A 27934-nucleotide genomic window follows, 5' to 3' on the forward strand; every position below is an offset into this window, starting at 1 on the left:
TCATAAAACTTAACATTATAGAGGTCAGTTTTAAAAAACTGACTTAAAAATAATACATATTTTTAAAAGACTTAAATTTGAAACAGACCTCAACCCCTGTTAAATTTTAGGCATTACTATTTCTGAGCATCAATTATGCAAATCAACTGATTAAATACCCACATCCCCAGCTGTAATAACAAACAAATAAACGACAACTGCTCCCAAATATGTATAAAACATTTAGATAGAAAATGAATAAACATCTCAACTAGTAAAATTACTCCTTTTTCAGCATTAAAAAATAACTCGTGAAAAATGTAATGTTATTACGAAGTGTCATAGTCATCTCAATTCTATTTCTAAAATAACACATGGTATAATTTTAACTAAAAGAAATGCTAGTTTCCCAAAATAGCATGATTGTTACCTTTCCCCCAAGATTGTTACCATTTCCCGAGGTTTAAAAAATAAATATTACCATCATGACATCACTAGAAAGAAATTGAAGCATACAAGGAATAAACTATAGTTTCTTTTTATATCAAAATGTACTCTTGAAAATGTGTTTGGCACAGTGCTAAATCATATATAGTTAATACTAAATATTGCAGGATACAATAAAACCCTGGAGTTAATTGTTTACACCCTCTTATGGGAATGAAAATAATAGATACCAATTATTCAGAAGTCAGCCTATACAAACTGTATAAACAATATTTTATGTTTTGTTTTGAAAACCAGTGATATAATAAATTTTACATAAAAGACTGCAAAATAATATAAATGGATTTAAACAGATCTTTACAATAAGAAATTCAAATGGAAACAGACAAGTAACAAAGAGAAGTAAAAAAATTTATTGCAGTATTCGCTCCACCAGATTGCCTGGGGATCCCTTTTCTTGTATTGTTTTCAGGGTGACCTAATACATCAAAATCTACATTTACAAAAACTCCTTCTGCAGATAGGTCATAGATACTGCATGCTTTTTTTTTGTTTTTCCAACAGAATAAATTATATATCCAGGAGATTCTGCCATTTTACAGCCTGGAAAAAACAATGCTTCCCTGGAAACTGGGCTAAGCTAAAGAAAGCCATCCGCTGCTAGGTTAAACTCCAAGAACACTTTATTAAGAACATTAACAGACTAATTTCCAACATTCACTTGTTTATTTTTTAAACAGAAAGTTTTTTTTCCAAGATATAAACAATTTTTGTTAAACTATAATACAGTGGGAGTAAAAATGAACTGAGAATCTGTTTCTGCTGCACAACAGCGAAGGGAGCTCCCACAAAAATGTTTGCCCAACATTTCCTTCTTTTGTTCCTGCATCCCAGGTTCCATCCTTACTCTTCATAAAACTGATTTTCTTTTTTTGCCAGAATGTTGATATTTCAAGTTTTTCTGCCTTTAAAAAAAACTCCTGTAAATTTGGCTGCATGTACAAATTCATTAGCTGGAAGTCCCATCCTTGGCGGCATACAGGGATCGTAAAGTCTGAACAACTTTATTAGTCAGCTTATTAGCACTCGTTAGAGCAATTTTTTTGTAAATAATGTCTGATTCTTTAATAGTGTCTACCCAAGGCACCAGTTTGCGGCCATCACGGCGCTTAGCCTCAGTCCAGGAGCCACTGTAGGAGCCTGCCATCCACTGAACACTGAAGCCACTGCTGGTTTTCTGCACTACTCTTGCAATTTGTGGTCGGTCTTTGTACTTTGGACAGCAAATAGCGATGACATCCATGACGTCAACACTTTCATTCATCTGTGCTGCCAACTCCGTAGAGTCTGAATTTCGTTTTGACCTTCTCAATGACTAAAACATTGGGAGGGGGGAAAAAAGACCAAGTGTTACACAGAAGAATTTTAGTGAAATTATTGTTTTTATTGCTTTTAATCCCTTGACGCCGGGAGTTGGGATTTCCCAGCACACTTCCATTGCCGGCAATGAGACGCACCGTGACCGCCAGCGCCAAGGGGTTAACATATACTTGTAAAACCATGTAACTCTTAATTTGTACCCGTGTCTTTACTCTTATTGATATATAAAATTATATATACATATGAACCATAAAGCTACATAAAACTTAGCAACAATAAAAAAGGATAACACACATTAATACAATTCAAAGAAAAATTAATAACCCTTTATGCTGGATAAATCTCATTTCTGTTTTTTTCTTTTTTATTGTCTTTTATGTTAAACTTTCTACAAAAGGATGTATAAATGGTTAAGTAGAGAATATCTACAAAATATTGTCTCTCATAAGTATTACATTACTTGGTGTACATTTAATAGACTGACATGTATAAGCACATAAAAATCATTTTACGTAATACGCTGCGAAATACGTTGACTCCTCCTCCGCCTCACCCCTGAAGTGCCTCCTCCTCTATCCTCCCCATCACTTTCATCATCTTCTGTCTCTGCTGCTGCATTATTTTTAGGGCTGCCTCCTCCAAGCAGCGAGGTAATTGCTTTGTTCCGAGCATTTGTGCTGGCTGACACTTCCCCTTCTTCCTCCTCTTCATCAGGGTCCAGATGTTCCATGAGAAGTTTGAACTACGAAAATTAGATATTAATTTAGAACTTCAAGCAAATATTTCAAACAAAACTGTCAAATTCCTAAGTGTTTTTCTTTCTTTTACATTTTTTTCCCTAAATGTTTTCCATGGATGTAGTTTGATGTGGGTGAAACAGACTTTAGCTACTGTCCAAGTCCAAGCTGGCAAGTATTTTCTGTAGTCAGATAGTGGTTTTGGCTTTGCAGGCCAAAATACAATACCCAAATGAATGGGCATGGCTGTTGCAATAAAATTCTACTTTACAAAAACATGCAGTTGGCTAGTTTTTGCCCATAAACCAGATTCTACTGACCCTGGTCTAAGTCATCAAGTAGCTAAGTGATTAATAATTACTGATAGACATTTTAAAATTTTCTAACTCCTTTGCTCTCTGCCAAGATAAGAGGATACAAGAGGAAGCAAAAGATGTCAAAGAATTTTAAAGAAGAACTAAAATAATTTTCAACTTTAGAGTATAAAATTCGCAGTCTATGAATGATATGAAAACCACTGTGGAGGTTACATTCTTGATCAAAAAATCATTATTAAGCTATGTTCAGCTACCTGCTTTAAGTATGTTAAAATTAACTTTATTTTCACTTTTTAGGACAGTCTCAAAACATTTTTTAAAACATTAAAAAATTTTATTATGGTAAAATATATATAACACAAAAGTTACCATTTTAAGCATTTTAAAGTGTTTAATTCATTGGAATTAAGTATATTCACAATGTTGTGCAATAACCACCACCATTATTTCTAAAACTTCTTCATCATCCCACACAGAAAGTCATCTTGTACTCATTCAGTACTCTCCATTCTCCCCTCCCCATTGGCCCCTGGTGACCTCTATTCTATTTCTTGTCTCTCTGAATTTGCCTATTCTTAAAGACATTTTTAAAAGCACATTTTACACACACACACACGGAAAAGTAGTAACAATGACCGCCAGAGGGGAAAAGAACACAATGACTGAAGAGGACAGGAGGGCGACTTTTCATGGTTTTTCCTTTTACGAAATATAAACCATATAATCCACTGAATTAAAAATTTACGTATATGGGGCATAGCTTTTTCCTAACATTTGCCTAAAAACCTTCATTTTTGATAAAATAAAATTAGTGGTGGGCTGGTATTTCCTAAGAAAAAATAGTTATGATGCAGTGGGTTAAATGAGAAAAGTATTCTTAAAGTAACTCATTAAAATAATGGTGATGGTTCATGAAACTCATCTTCAGTATAACGGAGGTAGCTATCTCCCCACCCCAGAAGTTGACTTTTCAGAAAAGCCATTATCAGAAGGAAATACGTTTTGGTTTTACTACTCACATCTAGATACTGTTTTACTATACTCCTCTTCACATCTTCAGTGATTTTGGAATTAGCCATATCACTCCGCAGGAAGTCCAGTGTTTGTTTAGGATGAAAATGAACTCCCGTTTTTCGGTTTATCGCTTTATCATACACTTTTGCAGATTCAGATGGAGAGTATTTCTGAATTTTACTGTTTTCGGGAAATAAAACCATTAATTAAAATTTTTTTCAGACATTTACATTTAAATTGATTCTAGTTAAATTTTATTTACTTGTAATTAAACTTCTTGTCATACAGATTTCAACCAGTGAAATTGTATATAAAAATATAATTTAAAAAGGGAAATAAAGACAAAGATTAAAAAGAATAATATTCTCTTATTTCTGTTGTTATTTGTCTTGAATAGAGGCTTCATTTCAATGAAAGTAGCTTCCCATGTCTATTTTTAACACCATGATTGTGACTGTAGGACAGTTTTAATACAAGTACTCAATGCTTCCTAACTGGTTTACCGCCTTCTACTTTTTTGACTCCCAACTATTCATTCTCTACACAGCAGCCAGAATGACTGTTTACAAACCTGTTTCATATTATTAACAACTGTTTAAAAATCCTTCCAACTCCTTAGGACTACTCTAAGACCTTACAAGGTTTTAAATTATTCTGCATACAAGTATACCTTGGGGACACTGAAGGTTTAGCTCCAGACCATTGCAATAAAGCAAATATTGCAGTAAAGAGAATTATATGAATTTTTTGTCCCAGTGCATATACAAGTTAGTTTACACTGTGCTGTAGTCTATTAAATATGCAAATAGCATTATATCTAAAAACAATGTATATCTTAATTAAAAAATACTTCATTGCTAAAAAATGCTATTATCTGAGCCTCAGTGAATAATTTTTTGCAATAGTAACATCAAAGATCACTGATCACAGATCACTATGACAAACATAAAAAAATGAAAAAACTTGAAATACTGTAAGAATTACCAAAATGTGACACAAAATGAACAATTGCTATTGGAAAAATGGCACCGACAGACTTGACACAGGGTTGCCACAAACCTTCAACTTGTGAAAAAAAAGCAGTATTTGTGCGATGCAACAAAGAGAAGTGCAATAAAACAAGGTGTGCCTGTGGTTACCAACATTTAACATCAAGGTATTTCTCATTAAAATCTGGTGTATCTAGCTTCTCTCAAAAAAAAAAAAAGGAAGCTATAGCCACATTATGCCCACCCTCTTCGGTGGCAACCAGTTGATGAACATCTGAGTAATATCTGACCCCTTCAGATGAACCATATTACTTCCATTTGCCACTGATCTTCTACCAGGTCCACTCTACTCATTTCATTATCTGCCCCCCATGAACATTTGACTTCATACAGTTTCAATGAATGTGAAAAACTGTCCAAAATTCCAAGCGTACAGGCAGAAAAGAGATATCTATAGTGACTAATGGTAGGGAAAATTACAAGGCAGTCTCATTTATTAGTACTTTTCTATATCTTACTTTATAGAGTACATTGAAGACTACTGGGGTCTGCCAGAACTCGGCCTAGTTGGTCTACATTTATTCTTCATTTATAGCTCTTTAAAAACTTAAATTTGCAATCCATTTTAAGATTAGTCTAATTCTCCGTTTTTTAAGGAAATCAACAAAATAAATCCTTTGATTTATAATGCATTATTGCCAATTAGAGAAATTCTGTTTTCCTCTCTTCAATAACAGAATGGACAAATTATGGTATATTATAAAACAAAATACTATAAATCAATAAAAAGGAACAAACTCCTTTTTTAAAAGGGGCATTTTTAATATTAAATTCAGCATACAGTCATAATTGGGTTTCATATTTGTTCATTCTCTGAACAGAGCAAAGTTTTTTCTCTCACTGCTTATGGAAACTTACCTATCAGAAAATCCACAGAGATTCTTCAAATGTTGTTTTAACATCAGAAGCAATAAAATACCCTGGGAGACATTTGCAAACTCAATTAAAGGAGCTGAATTTTCTGGCAAACATTTCATCACTGAATTTATATCATCTTCTGAATCTGAATCTGAATCTGAATCTACACGTTTCCGGGACTTCCGAGGCCTGGAGACTTCTTCTTCGCTCTCACTTGACTCATTTTCCTTACCAGGAGATGATTTTCTCTCTTTCCTTTTGTCTTTTACCATAGACTGAAGAAAAAAAAAAGGAAATTATTCTGTTTAAAAATAATAAAAACAAAACACCACTAACAAATATACATATGCTCCATTCAACAGCTTCAAAAGCGTCCTTAAATTATTATCTTATATGTCGAAACCCTCTGATTTTCCATAAACAACTGGAGATGTAACCCATGGAGGAAAAATTAGGTTCAAGACTAACTAAAATAACGCTCCTCCAACCACTGAGTCACCCTCCCCAAACCCTTGTGAAATATCACTCTAAGGGAAACAACTTTCTTATAGTAGAGTAATGAAAGATAAATTAATTTAAATCATTTTAGACGAAAAGCAGTAATTATAATTTAACTGAGGAAAATATAATAGGCTTGAACTCCCCCAGCTTCAGTCAAACTAAGAACTTTTCACAGCAAGATGTGCATCTTTTCTTAAACTTAAATTCTGTTTTTTTGTATTTTATGAAACTGTCAGCTATTAAAAAGAAACAAAGTCAGCTGGTTTCAGGAGACTGAAAAGACCAGCTTACAAAGCAATATTCAAAATATAACTGTTAAGAAATAAAAGAGGAGAAACATTTACAAGTATATCCACAACAGTAAGTGAAGTAAAAATAAGATAATATGATGGCTCAAGTTCCTAGGAAATTATTAACTTCTCAAAATTTAATGTGCACATTAAACACCTAGGGATTGTGTTAAAAATGCAGACTGTCTCAGCAGGTCTAGGGTGGGGCCTGAGGTTCTGCAGTTCTAATAAGCTCTCAAGTGAGACCAGCGCTAACGGTCTTGGCCTGAACTTCAAGTAGCAAGGGCTTAGATACCTCTGTAATTCCAACCCTTAGGTATTAATCCCCCTGATTTACAAGTTTAACCACACTGAGTTTTGAGCACTACAATTCTGTAAGATGAGGTATCTGTTTACATCATCAGGCACATGAAAATAGTCCAATTAATTTATGAAGAATGCACTGAGTGCCTACTGTGTGTCCTGGGCTACACCAGGTGCTTTTACAATTAAACCAATTACATTTCCTCCTAAAACTATAAAAGAAAAGACATAAAGTTCACAACAAGAAACTTAGTAAAGATTTTGGGCACACAATATGCCAGCTCCATTATGATGCTGGTGTTCAGGGATCAGGAAATTGACATTATTACAAATTTTCTGTGTTTTCTTACTATATCTGTATCTCCTCAGGTATACTATTATTATCTACATCATTACCAGATTTATAAAACAGCAAAGTGTTTTAAAATGGGGTTTAAATGAATATATGAATGGATACCAAACACTTAAGGTCAGTGCTTAAAGTGAGAGAAATAAAGAAGTGGGATGACCTATCAACAGAACAATCCATATATGTATGTGTGTCATGTGTGTATATAAATATAAATTCCACCTAAGTGATCTGAAGTAAGATGGTTTAAAAGTCTTTCTTAACAGAAATGAAATGGCACCCCACTTCCTCTCCCCAATTCAAGCACTACCCAGATTTCAGTAAGTTCATTTAGAAAGATTTTATATACCTGTGAAAAGAATAAGAAGAACAATGAGAAACAAAACAGTGAAAATAGCATGCCTGCACTCTGAAAGATGCATTAAGAATAGTAATGTGTGTAACTTACCTCCTTGAAAGACTGCAGTAGGTTACTACCAGAAACTGAGAGTGTAATGTCTATATGATGCATTATAAACAACGGCTCTTCCTGTGTCTGGTATGGAAAACAGGCTAGATTGTCTGCTATATACAAGAGCATATTCACTTCTGTTTTCTGTAAATTTTAAAAAAAGGTACACATGTTTAGTGGATAATCTAGAAATCCATCCAAAAAGCCTTTTTAGAAAAAGTAATACAGGGCACTTTCACCTCAGTTAATGTTTCAGAAAAAGAGAGAGAGAGAGGGAAGACAGAGACGGAGGGAAGAAAAAAGGAGAGGAGGGGACAAATGGATTTTATAGAATAATCTTAAACCCATTTTAAGAGATTTCATAATGACTTAAACCATGGTACCTTAAGAAGAGGTGAAATTTTTTAGTGCACCCAAATGGGAGTTCCTAAAGTTTTCTTATATAGAGTATATATGATAAATCCATACCACATCAGAAAGTATACATATGAATTCATAATTATTTGTCTTTGTGCTTCTAAGAGTTTAACCCATATGGAGATCAGTTACACACAGTTACTATTCTGCCCTCAGAAGTAAGTGGTAACTATAGTACTAATATGTGGGTTAAAAAAAAAAACAAAGTTCATGTACTCATAAAACAACTGTCAGTTTCCTATATAAACATAATTTAGAACATCAGAGTCATTCTGACAGTGCTACCACAGTTTCACACCACAAAAACTCTGGAGGTAAGCAAAATTTAAGGGAGAAATTATGATTACTACCTGTTTGTTTTAAAAAGAAGTAACAAACAGAATTTCAGCATTTTGTGATCATACAGAGTATGAATAGAAAGATATATTAATATTAAAATTCCTTAAAAATATTTACAGCTAAAAAAAAAAGAAAAAGAAAAAATAGCAATTAAAAACACTCCTTCCTACTCTCTCTCTTCTGCTGTCCAAACAACATAAAATCCAATAGCAGCAACAGCCAACAACAAAAAACCCATAGGACAGATGGAATAAACTTGCTATTCGTTATCACGAGACTCATTCTACTTTTTATTTTTAAATATATATCTACACCTACATGTTAAATTTGGGGAAATGCAGACATAGAACCCCTACCTCATCTATTAGTTTTAACATTTTACACACACACACACACACACACACTTTCCTCTCAAACTGAAAATGTTCAGGACTACTCTGAATAAATCTTTTTAAAACTCTGAAATTCTTCAACTTTAGCCATAAAGTCCTACATTGCTCCTTCCTTTTAAAAATCAGACTTCTTTAAAAGAATAGCCTAGAGCGGCTCCTTCCATGTCTCTCCTACCAGTCTTTTATTAACTAAAATGATGCTCTGTCCCTCACTGCTTGGCTGCTTCTGCCTGCCAAACATCCAACTCCACTTCTCAGTAGCATTGAACACTGTTATCCACCCCTCCTTCCTGAAAACTTCTTCCTTAGTTTTCTCTTCTGAGCTCTTTGACTATTCCTGTTCTATCTCCTTCTCAAATCAACTCCTTTTCAAAATGCTTTTAGCAACATTCTATTATTCTCTTAGGTGCTGAGAACAAAAATAATCCAGTTATCCTTTTGCTATTCTTCTCACAGTCTTGTTTAATTCATTCCTTCCTTTCCTTTTCTACTATCCATTCTTTTCTTTCCAACTGTCATCATAACAGATCAATCCCTTACTACCTTCAGTGTGAACACAATGCTAAAAAAATCTGTGTCCCTAAAATGATCTTCCACACCTGTCCTCATCACTGTACTGGACACTTTAAACAGTTTTCCACTGTCTACAAGATCTTCCATGAACCATGCCTCACTATGACCTTGCTTATGCAGTTAAATAACAATCTATTCATTATTTCCCACACATTCTATCCTTGTGCCTTTATTCATGCATTTATCCCTGCCTTAAATAGTAGATCCATCTTATCTAATCCCCCTAGGCCTTTGGTGATTTGTTCCTCCTCTGACATCCTTTATTGGAGGTGGTCAGAAGAAAGCACTACCTTATGAGAGCTGATTTCCAGTTTAACATTTCACATGCTGAGGTGACAGAACATCCAGCTAATGACACACAGCAGGCAATGAAAACATGTAGGAATGAAGCTCAAGGAGGAGGCAGAGACTAGAGTAATATCCATACAAACCAGCTGGTACTTGGATTATGCTAACCTTAACTATTATTTCCTTTATTTTGTGTCCTATCCTCCCACCTGGAGATAAGATCCAATGAGGATAAGAGCACATTATCATACCATTTTGTACTCCTATCAAAATGTCTTACACACAATGAAAGCTTAATACTGATGATGATATGATGATGATGGCCCTTGTGATGATTAAATTATATTCCAAGTATTTCTGAAATAGATGTTTGTAATATTTATTTGCTAGATCATATATCCAAAAATTTCATGTAGTATTAAAAAGAAGAGGTCTAGTAAGGTATCTACATTCTGGTAATTTTAATTTTGCTTTACTGAAAAAAATCTGGTGTTGGAATAACAACAAAGTCAAGCTACCAAGTGATTAAGGAAAGAAATTTTTTTTTTCTTTTTAAAGCTTTACACACTTATACTAATTGGTAAGATCTATGTGGAAAGATACCACACCTGTCCTATTTACTATTTTATCGTCATCGCCTAGCACAATGGCTACCATGTAGCAGACGCTGAATAAATATTTATGTAAAATGAATAAACTAAGAGGAAAGCTTAAAGAACAGGATGTTCATTTTTCTTGCCTTATGGGCCTGGCCAATGCAACTTGTGCAGTAGCCCAAAGGGGTCAAAATTGTAATTACATTCATTAAGGAGGTCAAATTGAGTAAGTAGGGATCTTAGCAGCCAAAAACCTAAAACAGTTACTCTAACAATATTTGAGTGTGATAAAAACAAGTGAAATCTCTCTCTCTCTCTCTCGCTCGCTCTCTCCATCTATCAAATCTATCCTTGAAAGTGAGACTTTAGTAACTTAGCTTATTTAAAGGTATGCTTCAAGAACCTGCTATCAAGACTTATAAGATATTGAGTATGGAGACACAATTATACTTTATCCCTCATTGTGTTTATTCTCATAAAAAACTTCCCCTTCAATTTTGACTGCATACCTTATAATTAACATAGACTTAAAGAAACACAAATTTAATACAGTCACTATTATTTACTAAAATGGTAATATTTTAAAATGTTGACTACATTAGGCATAAAATTCATAGAACATTTATTTTCTTAAAATAATAAGTTTGTTATGCTTACTGCTGTGTCATCAAAGAGGTTGAGTAAAGAAATTAGAAAGGCTCGTCTGTGCTGGCGGTTTCCACGGATCATGGAGTAAAGGTGTGAACACAAAGCACTAGAGGACTCGTCTTGTCTGAAACCCCTTACAGGATCTTTTAGGCATGTGTTGATTGCCTGTTGTACCTGGTAAGACATCTTCATACCAGCCACCGCTTTCATCTGAAATCAATAAAAGCCTTATTTTTGCCATGGAAATTGAAAGTCAAATTAAAAATATAATTTTGAGCATTATACTACAAGGCTAATAACTTCATTATCTGGTTTTATTTAAAATAATTAAAATCATAGAATCCAAGTGCTGGAAGGAACCTTGAAGACCATCTATTGCAAACTGCTCACTTCACAGAAGAAAAAAGGGAGACCCAGAGGAGCCATCACTGCTAAGATCACACAATAGGAAACAGAACCCATGCGTCCCTGGCTATTTAGTCCAGCACATGTGCTGGACTGTTATCTCCAGCTCAGTCTTAAGAGTTAGTGTGAAACAAGAATAGACACCTTGGCGGACAAACCTAGTAGCATGTTTAGAAGTGGATACTAAACAAAATATTTTATTCTAATACGAATGTGAACAGGACATTTGCCAAAGAAATAGGTTATCAGAGAAAGATGTTTGAATTTAGGTTATACAATTAAAATATACATACATGAATGAATCCAGCATATTTTTTGTCTATTTCCACAAGCTGCTGATCAGCCTTGTTCCGCATAGCTGGTTCTGGGTCTGTGCCCATAGCAATTAAATATGGTACACACTGGAAATAAAAACAAAGAATTTGTAAGACATCACAGTAGTAAAAGCTCTACATGTATCTTGACATACATTAAAACTTGCTGTGTATCTGGGCTACATGAATTTAGCTTTACAGGCCTTCCTATTAATGCCATGTTTTAGTGTTCTTTTAAAAATTATTAATCTTCGCTTAGATTTAGTCTAATGCAAAAAAGCCTAGAGCATCAACAAAACTACTGATGTGGTGAAATTTAAACAATTTCACTGTGAATTTAAGGTTCTTTAAAATGAACAGGCTTCCCGCCTAAAAATATCCATTTAAGATTTTGATCTATACTACAAATGTACAATCCAATGATTTTTTCAAACCTGACTGAATTTTCTAAGATAATATTGGAGAAAAAGCAATTCGTCCTCCATACTCAAAACTAGAAAAATATAATTTTTTTTCCACAAAGCTGACTTTAGATATGGCTTCAATGATCAGACAGTTGAATAGGTAGTTAATTTGGTAACAGCCACACTCATTGTATACTTATAAAGAAACACCACAACTATGTTTAGTAAATCTGAATCAGAGAGCAGTGAGGAAACTAGAAAAACAAGAACAAAAAAAAAAAAAAAAGAAAGAAAAACAAGAACAATAACAAACGAACAAAAAGCTTCGAAAAAGTAGACACGGCACCAACTGAAATGAGTCATCACAAACTAAAATCCTGGAAAAAAGTCCATAAAAAAATACTATTAGCTTAACTTGCAAAATATGAAAATGAACTATATATCAGATAACACTGTATCAATGTTAAATTTCCTGAATGACTGCATTATGGTTTTGTTAGAGAATGTCTTTGTTCTTAAAATATATATGCTGAAGTGTTGAGGTAAAAAAAAAATCATGATATATGAAACCTACTATCAGATGATTCAGAAAAAAGCATATGAATGGAGAAAGAGAGAAAATTTGTGGCAAAATGTTAAATGGTGACTATAGGTGAAGACTATAAAGGAGTTTATTGCCCCACTCTTGAAATATTTTTTATTAGTGCGAAATTTGAAAGGGAAGTTTATAAGAAGATATAACAAAGGCACAACCAGCTCAAACCATTTAGAATACCAGCAAAGAACCCTAAGTATCTAAAAAATTTGAGTCTCAACCAAGTACTGCCAAGTGATCTTGCTGATGACGACCGTGACTCATGAAGAACAGGCTAAATACTCATTAGTGTGCTTTGTTTCAGGACACAGGGAGGAACATGGCATAATAACATACAGCATATTTTAGGGAAAGTTCCAAAAAATACAGCCAAAGTAAAAATCTTAAAGGGCACAGGCTTTGGTTATCTAATAAATTCACTTCTGCAGCCTAGCGCACACTCCTGAACACATGAGATGGTGTAAATACTACTATATCAGCATTAGCTGCCAATCCTCAGTAGTACTAATATGTCTTGAGTACATCATTTAGTCCACGCATCAGTGTTCTGAGGTGTTGGGCAGTTGATGTTACTTCCAGTTAAAGATGAACTGAGTTCAGATTACACAGTTTATTTTTCTGCAGATTAAAATCTACCCTGTGTAACAGTTAGATTATTAACCCAGTTAACTTTCTTGACATTACATGCTGCTGGTTCTTAGGGATAAAAGTCAATATGAATTAAAATGAATCTATCATCTCTACTTAGAAGAAATAATTCTGAGTACATATCCTACAGATATAAATTGGAAGTTTGTTTAATAGAGACAACATTATGAATACATGGGTATTTTGTAGTAATGATAACCTAAGAGATGGACTAAAACTTAGATTCTTAAGAGTTTGGGACAAAAAATATAACCAAGAGGAATAAAGAACTACTTATTCTCTAATCATAATGTCTTCAAATAACAATAAATTTGGCTCTTTTAGTAACGACTGCTGCTATAAAACATACTTACTTGAACTGGATGAATAAGACCTTGGTTTAGAGTCAATGCAATGACATTTAGGGCAAAGTGGCGTACACTTGATTGGGTGTGAAAAAACGCCTCAAGCACCTGTTTGAGGTAAAGCTGCATGATGGAACTACTCATCCCTGAGGAAACATCACCCATTTCTTTTAAATCTTCCTGTTTTGCAACCTTCTTCCCTACAAAAGGAAGTAAACATGTATATTAACTTTACTAAATACACCAAATTAGGCCACAACCAAAAGCACAAAATGTTATAGCTGGTTCAATGATTCTTAATTTTTGTTGTTGTTATCTCTGTTAGAGACTCCTTTGAGGACCTGATGGAAACTGTAATCCCTCTCCCTTTGTCAAAATGTTAACATCAGCACATATATTACATTTTACAAACCGGAGTTTATGAAGGATTCTTATCTAACTGAACTCCTTCATCTAATAGATAAGGAAGTTCAGAGATCTAGTTTAAAAAAGAGCCACAGAGTATGCTAACTGCAGCCACACAGTCAATTCTGAAAATGTGTTCTCACTTACAGTCTCGATCTGCCTGCTGCATACGTGTATCTTCTTCTTGTAGGTAGGTCTGGAGGTTTTTTAACACCTGTATTTTTAAATTTACTGAGGAGTTTTTATCAGACAAAATATTATTATATAGATTTTTCACCTCTTGTTCAAACATTAGACTTGGATGCTGAATAAAGGCAAATCCTAAAAGAGAGAGAAAAAAAACCTCTTGATATATTCATATTAAAATTAAATATAACATTTAGTGAAAATGTTGATAAATTATATATAAATAGCTCCTTATTTCAAAAATTAAAACTTAAAAATGACTGGAAAAATATGCTGGTGGCCTTACCTAGAGAAGTATTAGAGCAGGTACTTCTTTCCTCATGAATTAAAAACAAGAAATTGCATTTCAAAGGGGAATTTCACACAAGAGGAAACCTTGAGGGAGCAGGGCCTAGTGGCTAGGGGAGTGGATTAGGAGTCAGGAGTCTTGGGTTCTATTCCTGGCTCCACCACTGACTTGTAGTGTGACCTTGGGTGAGTCACATAATCTCTCTGTGCCTCAATTCTCCATCTGTAAAATGGGGACAATAATATTTACCACCCACCTACCTCAACGGGATGTTTTCAGGATTTAAGAAGTAATGTTTGCAAACATTTTTCAGATCCCTAGCAGAAGGTCCTACCTTGGTGTTGTTAAAATATATATACATATATACAATCCATCCATTTGATGAAATAGAATAATCCTAAAACAAAGTAAAGCTAAAAATATCTTCTATTTATTTCTCATGTCATTATAATGAAGTCACAATGCTGAATTCTATAATCACACGTTAACAGCTACAAAATAATATTATCCACACTTATTTGTACAAAATGTTTATGTGAGATAAAATGAAAATCCTTGATGACAGCAAGTGTTATTGATGTCAAATAACAAACTAAATTCAAAGCATAGAGTGATCATTCAACTAGCCGAAGGTCACACAGGGTAACTATGGCCCAGGCAAAATCTTTTATTAACTGGTCTAGAGGCACTATTTTCTGGATAGTGTTGCTTCTTTAAATTAAAATTTATACTATTTGTTCTCTGAATTAGATGTAACACTATTAGTTTTTGCCACTTTACGTAACATTTGTCCAGATTGAATATTCAAAGGTACACATTTGACTTAATGGCAATCCTGCACCAATATAACTCACTAGTAAGTAATATCTGTAATGTTTACTATCTTTGTTGTATGTAATTTCCTAAAAGGGATGAAGGAGGAATAAGATATTAAGATTTAAATTTTTTTAAAGAAGTCAGTAAACATTTAATGAGGTTTGTGTAACTTAGAATCTTCCATTACTCATTTTTATTGAAATGACTAATATCAACAACTGTCCATGCATATTAAATTATAAACCTTGTTAATGCTATGAAAATAAAATTTCTAAATAAGTTATTAACCTTATTGAATAGCTTTACATGGATTTGAATGAAACAAAAACAAACAAAATAAAAATCTAGAGAGAGTGCTCTTCTAATTTTTTAAAAGTGCATTCAATTCAGGTACTTTAATGCTATCCTCGTATTTCTCTCCTATTCCAGTCTCTTTCCAGATAAGCCACAAAGACCTAATTAACCTTCTGCAATGTATTTATTATATCAATGGTCCTGGAAAAATAATATAGGACAAGTATATATCCAAATTGTTCCTTTTGGGTTGATTAATTACCATGTACTTCTGTTACATAAAAATCTGTATAGACTGCCTACTGTCTTGACTAGAAGAGGCAGCTGTAATGACAAAGCTTTACAAAGAAAAAAATTTTAAAAATGTACAACAGCACAAAATTCTTCTTTATCATCTTTCTTTATTAAATTGCTTTAATCAATGTTTTTATGAAACCCTATGAAGTAGAAGCAGAAGAAAGTATTATCAACTCTATCTTACTAATGAGGAAAATGATGAAAAGAGAGGTTACATGACTTGCTCAAAGTCACCCAGGAAGTCACTGGCTAAGCCAAGAATGGAGCCAGGTGTTTTAACCTCTAGTCTTATATTCTATATAGAGTGAACAGAAACGTACTTAAATTAACCAACAGTTTAGACTCATAAAATTTAAAAACTTGCTCAACCTCTTATTAACTAAAAACTATGAAGAAATTTAAACTTAACCTACCTAGACCAATGATGGCTTTCGTTTGTACTTCTTCATCTGAATGCTTTGTAAAATACATCAATAATTCAAGTACTTTATCCTTTATGTTAACCTGAGGGGAAAAAAACACATCAAAGTATATAAAGAAGAGCAACTTAGATTAGTTTTCAACTATAAAGAAAAAAAAAAAACACCTAAAAGCTAACAATGAAAATTTCCACATATGAACTTTACTAAAGAATAAATCATCAATACATTTATAAATCCCTAAGTTTCAGAACAATGGAATTCATTGAGAAAGTTAAAAAACAAAGTCAGCTGCTGTATAAACAGTGTGCCTATTATTACAAAGCTGGTAAAACCTGTAAACGTATCTTGGTACGGACCAGTAACAGTTCATGGATCAGAAACCAGGGTGAGGACCACGTTCTGAGCAGCACTGCTTCAGAGTTAAATCAGACTACTCTAACGCCTTCATCCTGGGTTATGACAGTCACTTTCAATTCACTGGGTCACACAGTCCTATGTTTTTCAGCATACTAAATAATTAATATTAGGATCTTTACCTTACTGTTGCCTTTAAAATCTTCCAGATCAAAATCAAAATGCCGACATAGTGCTCCAACAGTGAAAAGAGATCTAAGAAGCGCTGGTTTGTTTGTTAGAAGTGAAGTGTTATTTGGGTCCTCTTGGTGCTGACTTTTTAATTTCGAAATGGCACCTAACAAAATAACATTTATTTATAATAAACCCTCTGTTCTTAAATTATGTTCAAAGAATTACTGCTTATGAATTGAAATTAAATTTTACTAATAGTTCTAAGTATTAAATGTCTAGAATTATAAGGGCATTCCATAGGGCCTAAGAGAATTAATCAAAGAAAAAAAGGATATTTAAATTTTATTTTTACACAGTAGGCAAAAACCTTACCAAATTTACTTATGAGCAGATAAATTCCTGAAGTAATCGTATTGGTTTAAGAGAATACTAAAGATACTAGAAAGTATTGTTTCTGAGAGAGAACCACCTCTTACAATCACACGTCTTTTAATTCCCTTGATGCTACCCTTTACCAGATGTTTTAAAAAGGAGCTAGACACACTGCAGGATCTAGCAGAATAATTTTAAAGCCCAGGCACTGAACTTACCATAGTATCTATTGAAGCAGGCCCACACAAATTTAAAATTTTGTGTCACTTTATTTACAACTGCCCCAAGACAGCTTACACAATGCTGTACTACCTAAAAAGAGAGAAAAAATGTTACTATTTAGACAAAAGTTAAAGAGAACGGTTAAAAACATATGGCAAAGTTATCATTCGTGACACATACTAATCAACACAGAGATGGTAAACTGAATGCTTACAGTCATGCCGTATTTGATGATAAGCTTCATTAGATCTTCTTCAATAGTTGCAAGGAAAGTTTCACTTGGATGCTCCATCAGTGGTACAACCAACTCTAGGATTTTTGCAACATTACAGATAACCATGAAATCATTTTGTGTCTGTAAGAATAAAATTAGTGCTTTATGAATATCAGAATCTGAAAAGAAACTATATACATCTTTATGCTTTGGGGTGTTTTAGTATTATAAAGTTTCAGTTAAAAAAAAAAAGCTCAACATTATTAGAAAAGAGCTTTTATAAAGCACGAAATGAAGAACACCAGACAGTGATAGGAAGTTGGATTCTAGCTCTGCCACTAACTTACCATGCGATCTTTGGGTCACTTAATTACAATGCTACAGTTACTCTTTTTTTCCCTAAAATGCACCACAAGTCAATTCTGAAAAATGGTGTTTAAATATTAAGAGAGTACTTCGCCAAGACAGGTACAGTTTTTAAGATTACTATTTTTCAAACTAGGGTATGTTTACCCAATAGTTCTCAATTAGGGTGACTTTGTCTCCCAAAGGATATTTGGCAAAATATGGAGGCATTTCTGGTTGCTAAAACAGGGATGTGAGGGATACTACTAGCATCCAGTGAATAGAGACCAAGGATGTGGCCAAACATCCTACAATGCACAGAACAGTTCTTGACAACAAAGAATGAGGCCCTTAATATCAACAGTGCTGAGGATGAGAAGCCCTGTGTAAACCCTTCTAATGACAGATGAAAATGTACAATTTCAGAACTATGTGTAAGGCTTATTTTAAAATTTAAAATATTATATGAAAATGTTCTTATCTTAAAGGTTTTAAAACTTTGATTAAAAAACTAAGCAGTTTTTAAAAAAACAGAGTATTAAAAAAATCAAAAGGTATTAAGGATTTATAATAAAAAGTCTTTCCTACCTCTGTCCTTCAATCACCCAGTTCCTCTGCCCGTAAGAAACCAAAATTAGTAATTTTTTTGGTGGACTAAGGCTTTCAACAAATGTTTTTAGCTAGCTAAGTTATCATTCCTTATTCTTAGCAACAGGTTATTGAAACTCATTTTGAATTCTTTGAGCTTATTGTTCCATTGGTTAAAACTTTCACACCTTCATTCATCCTTTCAGCATATCCAAAGGATTAAATAAAAAAATAGGCAAGTGAATAGTTTTTTCCAAGTAACACAGAAATCCTGTTGTTCCCTGCCATCTCCCACTCCCACCTCCTTTAGGCAACAGGGAATGACAGTGCGTCTAGGGATAAATTAGTTTTTGTCAAAGTAAAATAAATTCACTTGAGAATCATTGCTACTATTTTACTTTAAAAAAAAAAGTAGTAAAATTTTTTGAAACTACTCAACATTACTGGCTTGAAAAATCAAGTAAAAGAAGTATCTTCAAATCTAGAAGAAAAATCTAAATAAAGATGGAAATCATGAAGGAAAAGAGACACAGAATAGAATATTTGAAATGAATATACATAAGATAGTTCAATATCTAAAACATTTAAAGAGTATTCAAAAAATAGGAAAAAAATTCACAATTCAAAACTAAAATGGGTAAATGATATGAACAGACAAATTACAGAAAATCAAGTCGAACTGGTCAACATCATAAAAAAGATGCTAACCCTTCCTGGAAATCAGGGAACGGAAACTGAAGCAACAATGAACTATTCCTTTACATCTGTTAGCCTGACAAAGAGTACAAAATACACAGATAGTCATGTACTGGTTTCCAAAGAGGCTATGAAACATGTCCACCAGCAATCTGGCAAGATCTATTTAAAAACAAAATCAAAACTAAAAAAAAATTCCCTCAATCTGGCAAGTCAATTCCTCAGACTCTACCCTAAAAGGAAAAAAAAAAAAAAAAAAAGCACCAGTATTTAAAGGTATATGAATAGAAATGATTATTAAGGAATTGCTTGTAGTGGCTATCAGTAGGAAATAATGTAAATACCTGTCCAAATGGGAAACGGTTAAATAAATCATAGGACACCCATATGGATAATATGTAGCCATTCAAAAGGATTAGACATGTATGTATTATCAGATGATTTGAGATTAGTAAAAATGCCTAACAGATATGTATATAACAAGACCTGATTTTTAAAAAACCTGGTCAACTGTGTGTGGGCACGCGCATGTGCAAATGTGTGTGTGTATGTACACGCAATTATAGAACCTGGATAAAGTATGCAAGGATATTCCAGATTGCTTATCCTGAGATGAGGAGGAACACAAATGGGGGTAGAAGACAAAAAATTTTTAAAAATCTAAAAAGGTGTCTATCATATACGAGATGGTCTTATTTATATACAACCTTATATTAGTGTATACGTAAAAATGTTTATATGCATAAAAATTATACAAAATGTTTTCAAAGTAACCTTGCTTTCAAAAAATATTGACTGAAATGAGGACTATTTATACAAGTTCCATTAGAGTCCAGATTCTAGAGGCAAACACATGTGGAAATGAATTCTAGCTTTGGGACTGGTAAACTGTGTGAAACTATGCAAGATACTGATATTCTCTAAGCTTTCATTTCGTTACCTGTAAAACTGAGACATTAATAACGGTATCTACTTCACAATGTGAGACAATGCATGTAAAATTCTTCATAGTGCTTGGCACTGTGTTCTATAAATATTAGCTATTATCAGCCACAGATTACATATTAATTTATTTCTGGATCTAACATAAGCCCTAAAGATAGAATTATATGTTGTTTCAAAAGTAATATATATTGTTTTTGATGTACTTATCTTCTGGTACATTTTTCAGTTCTTAAAATTTCTCAGGACATTCTGAGGTTTTTACTTAGAATTTGTTAATTTAGATCACCAAAAACCTGACCATAGCAGCAAAACAAATTTAGTAAACAGTTAAAATTAGATCCTTAGGAATACAAGTAAAAAACTATTTACATTTTTAAGTTTTTAGAGTATTTTAAAATTTAGTGTTGTAAAAAGCAAGTTAACTCACCACATTGTCATAATTTTTATATCTTTGTAATAAGCTACTTAACTCACCATAATATCATAAATTGCTGGGTTATTTTATTCAAGCAATGTTTAATCTTCATATTTGACTTTGGGAAAATACAATATGGGTAATATTAATGTAAAATAACAGCCTAACATTGCTGATGATCCTAGATTTTCCATATTCAATATGTTGATATGTTATTAAAAAATAAATGAAATATATTACGAACAAATGAAAAGCAAAATCAGAATCCAAAAGACAGTAAATTTCTCAGTGACAGGAACTCTGACTCATTCACCTTTGAGGTCTTAACAATAGTTACAATATTTATTAAGCATTACCAAGGGTTTGGCTTGAGAAGCTTACAGAAAAATGGAGCCTGAACTTTATTTATAATACATCAGAAAAATGTTGTTTGTAGATAACTTGCCACAAATATTAAAACATATATTTGAGTACATGACCCAGTTATCTGTCAGTGAAAATGACTGTCATCTGTCAGTGAAAATGAAGATGACACAATGTGAATTCTAAATTTAAAATATTTACTGCATGATTTATGTAAGAAAGAAAAATAGGATTGTTCTATACTTACACTACATTTAGTGGTAAGATATGGTTGCATAGTCATGGCATGTTTAACCATGAGCTGGGGTCTTATTTTGCTGAATAAGAACAAAGTGGTTATGCAAGCTACCAATCTTCCAGAATTCACACCTTTATTGTCAGAGTCTGGAAAAACAAACAGAGAAATAAGACACTAAAATACGACAAGGCAGTGAAAATTATACAGAATGTTATATAAATTATTCAATACTATCTCCTGAATAGATTCAGTACATGCCTCAATATAACAGATAAGCATTTCTTATGAAACTAGACTTCCTGTATTCCATTTTTCCTTTGTTATATAAATCACATATATTAAGGATAAAGGACAAAGAGGCTGCACTATGGAAGGCAAGTTTTATACTCAGGGGAGTAGGGCTAAAATTAAAAAGTAGAATTTTTAGAGATGGGCTTTTGGAAATAAACATGTGTCGGTTATAACTAAAAATAGGTGGAAATGAGTATAGGAAAGATTCAGCTGAGGTGATACTGTGTTCAAGGGGACCAGGAAAAAAGAGACGCTGCTGTGGAAGAAGAATGTGAAAAGATGGGAGTGACAAATTAAGAAGTTGGACAAGCGCTACATTAGAAAGGTAAACAAAATGCTGTTCAGGTGAGAGGAAACTTGCTAGTTAGGATATAAAATGGTTCTTAGAGGGTTTTAGAGAAGGTTAGAAACTTTTTAACATTAAGTGACAACAGTATCACCCTTAAATCCAGGAATAGGGGAAAAGGGGGAAGTGGAACAGGAGATAAAAAGAAAAAGAGGAAACATGGAAAATAAAACAAATAAACAAAAAAAAACTGCATAAAAATATAAAGGATATCAACAATTTTCTTTAGTGCCATAAATGGTAACTCTGTAAGATGCAACTGGCTCTCAATTCTGAAAACTGATCAGGACTGACTATCGTTCCTCATTAGTGTACATTACGAGATAGGAAGTAATGTTAGTCTTGTGTGCTTTTAAGCAAAAGGTAACAATTATAACTTTTATAGTTTTATATAATTATTTATATTTTGATTAGTAACTTCAGCTTTATGACTGGTAAACAGTGTGACAGATAATATAAAATATTAAATATTTAAGGAATTTGTCAATTTAAAAAATATTAACAACTTTCTAGGTCAAGATTAAGCACATTTTATATAAAAATTATAAATGATATTGGGAATGTACTATAAATCCTTTAAAAACATTTTTATAATAATGAAAACAATTTTATTTTGAGAGAAAATTTTACCTGATTTGAAAGATATTGAACCATTTTTAGATGGGTGCATTTAGCTAAATACATATTAGTCCCTGGACTTTTATTCCTCTTCATTATGACACCTAAAATCATACACTATTGAAAGATATGTGGAAGAGATGAGACCTATGCTTTTTTATACTGCTCTAAATAATATTAGTCAACCTTAACAATATAACCTAGGATTCAACATCAAACAAAAAACAGGTATCATTTAAAAGTGAAATAATTATGCTAAGCAGAGCTAGAGGCAAAATGAGAAATGTGCCCAAAGTATTTTAAAATATCTTATAAAATCAACTTAATGACCAATATATAAAATGTCTTACCAGCTAGAGATTCCTCATATTTAAGAATGTGCTCAACTAGGTTATCAACAAGTTGAGTACAAGCTTTCTTCACAGGTTTATATGAGGAATCCTCTTCGGACTTCAACAACTATACATGTGTATATATAAAAACAAAAATCCGAGTATAATTATTCATTAGACAATAATAATATAAATGCATTAGATGTGTCCATAAGTAATAAGCTTTTCAATCTGTCATTAACAATTTAATATTGAATAAGCAAATTAACAAATACAGAACAAATATTTTAAAATATCTTATAAACCAATCATTTATAAATACTTTCAAATAATTCTAGTATGAAGTATTTAAGTTGCTAGGTGTAGAATCTAAGGTAGAATATGAGAGAAATAAGAACAGTGACCTTTCCTTAAGAGTACCACTCAATACTAGTTGAATGACTTTAAAGAATAAACTGTATTCTATTCCTCATTATTTCCATTTCTTTAATGTCTCAAAAAAGTATATTATGGGTTAATTACAATTTAAAAATAATTGAACTGTATTTTAAACTATATCTGAACTGTATTTTAAAATCTGCAATTATAAAACATAAGGCTAGATTTCTTCTCTGTTACCCTTTACCAAATTTTTTTAAACAACATTAGAAAAGCGTTATGAATAATGACGTAAGGAAGAGAGACTACAGCCAAAAAATAAAAATCCAATCTTTCATAATCATAGGTCAATGACAAACTCATCTAAGGTACATCTATTTTGTTAATAAAGATTAGCTAATACAATTCTGGGGATATTAAGAAACTTAAAATGTGTAATTTCTGTGAAGAGTTTCAGTGCTGTTCAATGAACTTCCTGTAATGATGGATATGTCCTATATCTGTGCTAATACTGTTGCCACAAGACACCTGCAGCTATTAAAACACCTGATATGTGGCTAGTATGACTGAGGAACTAAAATTAAAAATAAAAACTCAAATTACTTTAAATGAAAAAACATATGTGGCTAATATGGGGCAGCACATGTTTAAACCTTCACAAGATGCATGGATGATTAAAACTGGAAGCAATTAGAATAACCTATCACACACATTTCCCCCCACACTTAACTTAAATCAAAGCAAGGTAACTTCAATTTACCCAGTTTCAGCTGTGAACAGCAAATTCTCCTTGTCCTGTATAACTCACTTCCTTAAGTAGCTATAAAAATCGTATGCTAGCCTGGTCTTTCTCAGGCAGGAGTAGAAAATAACCCCTCATCCCTGTTTTTTCTTTTTCCTCTTCAAGACAACAAGAATATGCAAAAGTGTTAAACATAAATTTTCCTTCATGACACATCACCAAGCCTGGTATGCGACCTTTTAATTTATTTATTTTTAAGTATAATGATGCACTATGAACCCGACTCAAGAACATTTCCAATAACTTATGTTTCCCAATGTGCTCCTTTATTCTATCTTCCTGTTTCACTTTCAAGATACCACTTTTCAGGAATTTTACCATTTCTTTGCTTTAAAAAATTGTCTAAGCTATATACTGTTTAATTTTACTGGATTTTCAACTATCTCCTGGGATTTGCCTTTTTCACTCAATACGTCACTAACTATAACTGAGGTTACTGCACAGAACTGTATTTTATTCATTTTCACTGCTATACAACAGGCCAATGTGTCTATACTGCAATTCATTTATCTACTCTTCCGAAGACAGGTTAATTATAATTTTAGTGGCATAATCTTTCATGTCTCCTGGTGCACATATGCAAGATTCACCTGGGTGTATATAACTTGGAGGGGAACTGCTAAGTCGTAAGATATAATGTTCAACTTAATGAAATAATGCTAAATTTAAAAAATTTTGTTGCATTATTTTCTCAGTACCAGTATTTAAGAGATACTACTTCATCCATCCATCTTTTCTCTTTCGCTATCAGCCGACTTCTCAAGTTTTGCCAATCAAATGGGTATAAAATGTGGTCTTGATTTTGTTATTTCCCAGTATTACTAATGAAGCTGAATGCCTTTTATGCCATATTTGCTATATCCTCTATGAAATGCCTATTCATAACTTTCTCCTATTTTCCCACGGGGACTCTTGTCTTATATTGGTTTGTAAGAGATGAGTTCTTTATGTATTTTTCAGCTATATGTGTGTCAACTATCTTTCGCAGTTTGTGACTTGTGTTTTCCTGATTCATAAATGTTCTTCATTTTAACGCAGTGAAATTTATCAGTCTTCTCAGGTTAATGGTTTTTGTGACTTAAGAAATCCTTTCTTAAGAAAGGTCAAAATATATTCACACATATTTTCTTCTAAAAGTTTTTAAAGATTTCCTTTAATCTATATGGAGTTAATAGTTGAGTTTAAGAATTTAAAAAAAAAATCCTTATGGATAGCCAATTGTTCCAGACCCATATAGTGAAAAGTACATGCTTTTCTCATTACCTGTGTTGCCACTTCTGTTTTATAGTAAGTATATCCTATACATGTAGAGGCTTATTTCTGGGCTCTCTATCCTGTTCCACTGGTCTGTTTAGTACCATACTATCTTAATTACTGCATCTTTAAAAATAAATCCTGGTATTTTGTTAAGGTAAGTCAGTGCTCCTGCATTTTCAAAAGTGACAGTTATTTTTAGCTCTTGGCTTTTCCAGATACAATCACCTTGACATGTTTAATAACTATTTCTTGCTTTTGATTTTGATGAGATCTCTTTTAACATCTTCCCATTTTACATGTATTTCACTTTAGGTTTTATAGTTTATTCTCTGTCAGATTTTATTCCTAGTTTACTAGAAGTTATTATTTAACGGTATTAAATTTTATCAAAGTTTTCTCCTGTGTCCTTTGAAATGATTACTTATTTTAAAAAATTCTATCCATCTTATTTTAATTAAAGTACAGTTACAATGTGTCAGTTTCTGGTTGTTCAGTATGTTTCACTCGTACATATACATACATATATTCCTTTTCATATTCTCTTTCATTACAGGTTACTAGAAGATATTGAATATAATTCCCTGCTATACAGAAGAAATTTGTTGCTTATCTATTTTACATATAGTAGTTAATATCTACAAATCTCGAACTCCCAATTTATCCCTTCCCACCTGCTTTCCTCTCAGTAACCACAGGTTTGTTTCTTTCTGTAAGTCTGTTTGTTTTGTAGATAAGGTCCTTAGTGTCCTCATCTTCTTCTTCTTTTTTTAAGATTCCACATATAAGTGATATCATATAATATTTTTCTTTCTCTTTCTAGCTTACTTCACTTAGAATGACAATCTCCAGGTCCATCTATGTTGCTGCAAATGGCATTATTTTTATTTTTTATAAAATAGTATTCCTTTGTATAAATATACAACAACTTCCTTATTCAGTCCTCTGCTGATGGACACTTAGGTTGTTTCCATGTCTTGGCTACGAGCATTGGGGTGCAGCATGTATCTTTTCAAATTAGAGTTCCTACCAGATATATGCCCCGATGTGGGATTGCTGAATCATATGCTAAGTCTACTTTTAGTATTTTGAGGAATCTCCACAATGGCTGCAGCAAACTACATTCCTCCCAGTAGTGTAGGAGGGTTGCCTTTTCTCCACACCCTCTCCAGCATTTATCATTTGCAGACTTTTTGATGATGGTCATTTCGACTGGTGTGAGGTGATATCTCATGGTAGTTTTGATTTGCATTTCTCTGATAATTAGTGATATTTAGCATTTTTTCATGTGCCTATTGGCCATTTGTATGTCTTCATTGGAGAAATGCTTGTTTAGGTCTTCTACCCATTTTTGCATTTTTTTTGTCATTAAGTTGTATGAGCTGTTTATATATTCTGGAAATTAAACTTTTTCACTTGCATTATTTGCAAATATTTTCTCCCATTCCATAGGTTATCATTTTGTTTTGCTTATGGTTTCCTTTGCTGTGCAAAGCTTCTAAGTTTAATTAGGTCCCATTTGTTTATTTTTGCTTTTATTTCTATTGCCTGGGTAGACTGCCCTAGGAGAAACATTGCTAAGATTTATGTCAGAGAATGCTTTGCCTATGTTTTCTTCTAGAAGGTTTATCGTATCTCATCTTACATTTTTTTTCATCTTACATTTAAGTCTAAGCCATTTTGAGTTTATTTTTGTGTGTGATGTGAGTGTTCTAACTTCACTGATTTACATGCTGCTGTCCAGTTTTCCCAACACCACTTGCTGAACAGACTGTCTTCTCCATTGCATATTCTTGCCTCCTTTGTTGAAGATTAATTGACCATAAGCCTGTAGGTTTATTTCTGGACTCTCTATTCTGTTCCACTGATCCATATGTCTGTTTTTGTGCCAGTACAATGCTATTTTGATTACTGTAGCTCTGTAGCATTGTCTTAAGTCTGGAAGGGTTACTCCTCCAGCTTCGTTCTTTATATTCAGTATTGCTTTGGCAATTCTAGGTCTTTTGTGATTCCATATAAATTTTAGATTATTTGTTCTAGTTCTGTGAAAAACATCCTGGGTAATTTGATAGGGATCAAATTAAATTTGTAGACTGCTTTGGGTAGTATGGTCATTTTAACAATATTAATTCTTCCAATCCAAGAGCATAGGATATCTTCCCATTTCTTTAAGTCATCTTTTATTTCCTTAATCAATGTTTTGTAGTTTTCCGCATATAATTTTTTACCTCCTTGGTCAGATTTATTCCTAGTATTTTATTACTTTGAATGCAATTTTAAAAGGGATTGTTTCTTTACTTTCTTTTCCTGATATTTCACCGTTAGTGTAAAGAAATGCAACTGATTTCTGTATGTTAATCTTGTATCACCCAACATTGCTGAATTCTTTTATCAGCTCTAATAGTTTCTGCGTGGAGCTTTTAGGGTTTCCTGTATCTAGTATCATGTCATCTGCATATAGTGATAATTTTACCTCTTCTCTTCCAATTTGGATCCCTTTTCTTTCTTTTTTCTTGCCTGAATGCTATGGCTAGGACTTTCAATACTATGTTGAGTAGAAGTGAGAGTGGGCTTCCTTGTCCTTCTCCAGATTTACGGAGAGAGCTTTCAACTTTTCACCACTGAGTATTATGCTGGCTG

At 32.9% G+C, this 27934-nt stretch overlaps 1 protein-coding gene across 7 annotated transcripts in view; it reads right to left on the bottom strand.

Annotated features, from left to right (window-relative positions):
• Nucleotides 1–501: 501 nt before the first annotated feature.
• The window catches only part of NIPBL (NIPBL cohesin loading factor), a 176097-nt gene continuing 148664 nt past the window's right edge, over nt 502–27934 (bottom strand). For 6 of the 7 annotated variants that reach the window (XM_006207665.4, XM_072958767.1, XM_031676635.2 and 3 more), the window contains 15 exons: nt 22879–22987; nt 21283–21419; nt 17684–17824; nt 17466–17559; nt 16884–17038; nt 16339–16429; nt 14191–14364; nt 13648–13838; nt 11627–11734; nt 10938–11138; nt 7673–7819; nt 5782–6056; nt 3880–4054; nt 2360–2548; nt 502–1801 (listed from right to left, as the gene is read on the bottom strand). In XM_006207665.4, the coding sequence (XP_006207727.1) occupies nt 1436–1801; nt 2360–2548; nt 3880–4054; nt 5782–6056; nt 7673–7819; nt 10938–11138; nt 11627–11734; nt 13648–13838; nt 14191–14364; nt 16339–16429; nt 16884–17038; nt 17466–17559; nt 17684–17824; nt 21283–21419; nt 22879–22987 (2553 nt within the window). In that variant the 3' untranslated portion in view covers nt 502–1435. Of the gene's footprint in view, nt 1802–2318; nt 2549–3879; nt 4055–5781; nt 6057–7672; nt 7820–10937; nt 11139–11626; nt 11735–13647; nt 13839–14190; nt 14365–16338; nt 16430–16883; nt 17039–17465; nt 17560–17683; nt 17825–21282; nt 21420–22878; nt 22988–27934 lie in introns of all 7 variants that reach the window. The other variant, XM_015242078.3, reaches the window with a different exon arrangement.

The sequence above is a fragment of the Vicugna pacos genome, chromosome 3, assembly GCF_048564905.1.
Source record: "Vicugna pacos chromosome 3, VicPac4, whole genome shotgun sequence".
NCBI lineage: Eukaryota > Metazoa > Chordata > Mammalia > Artiodactyla > Camelidae > Vicugna > Vicugna pacos.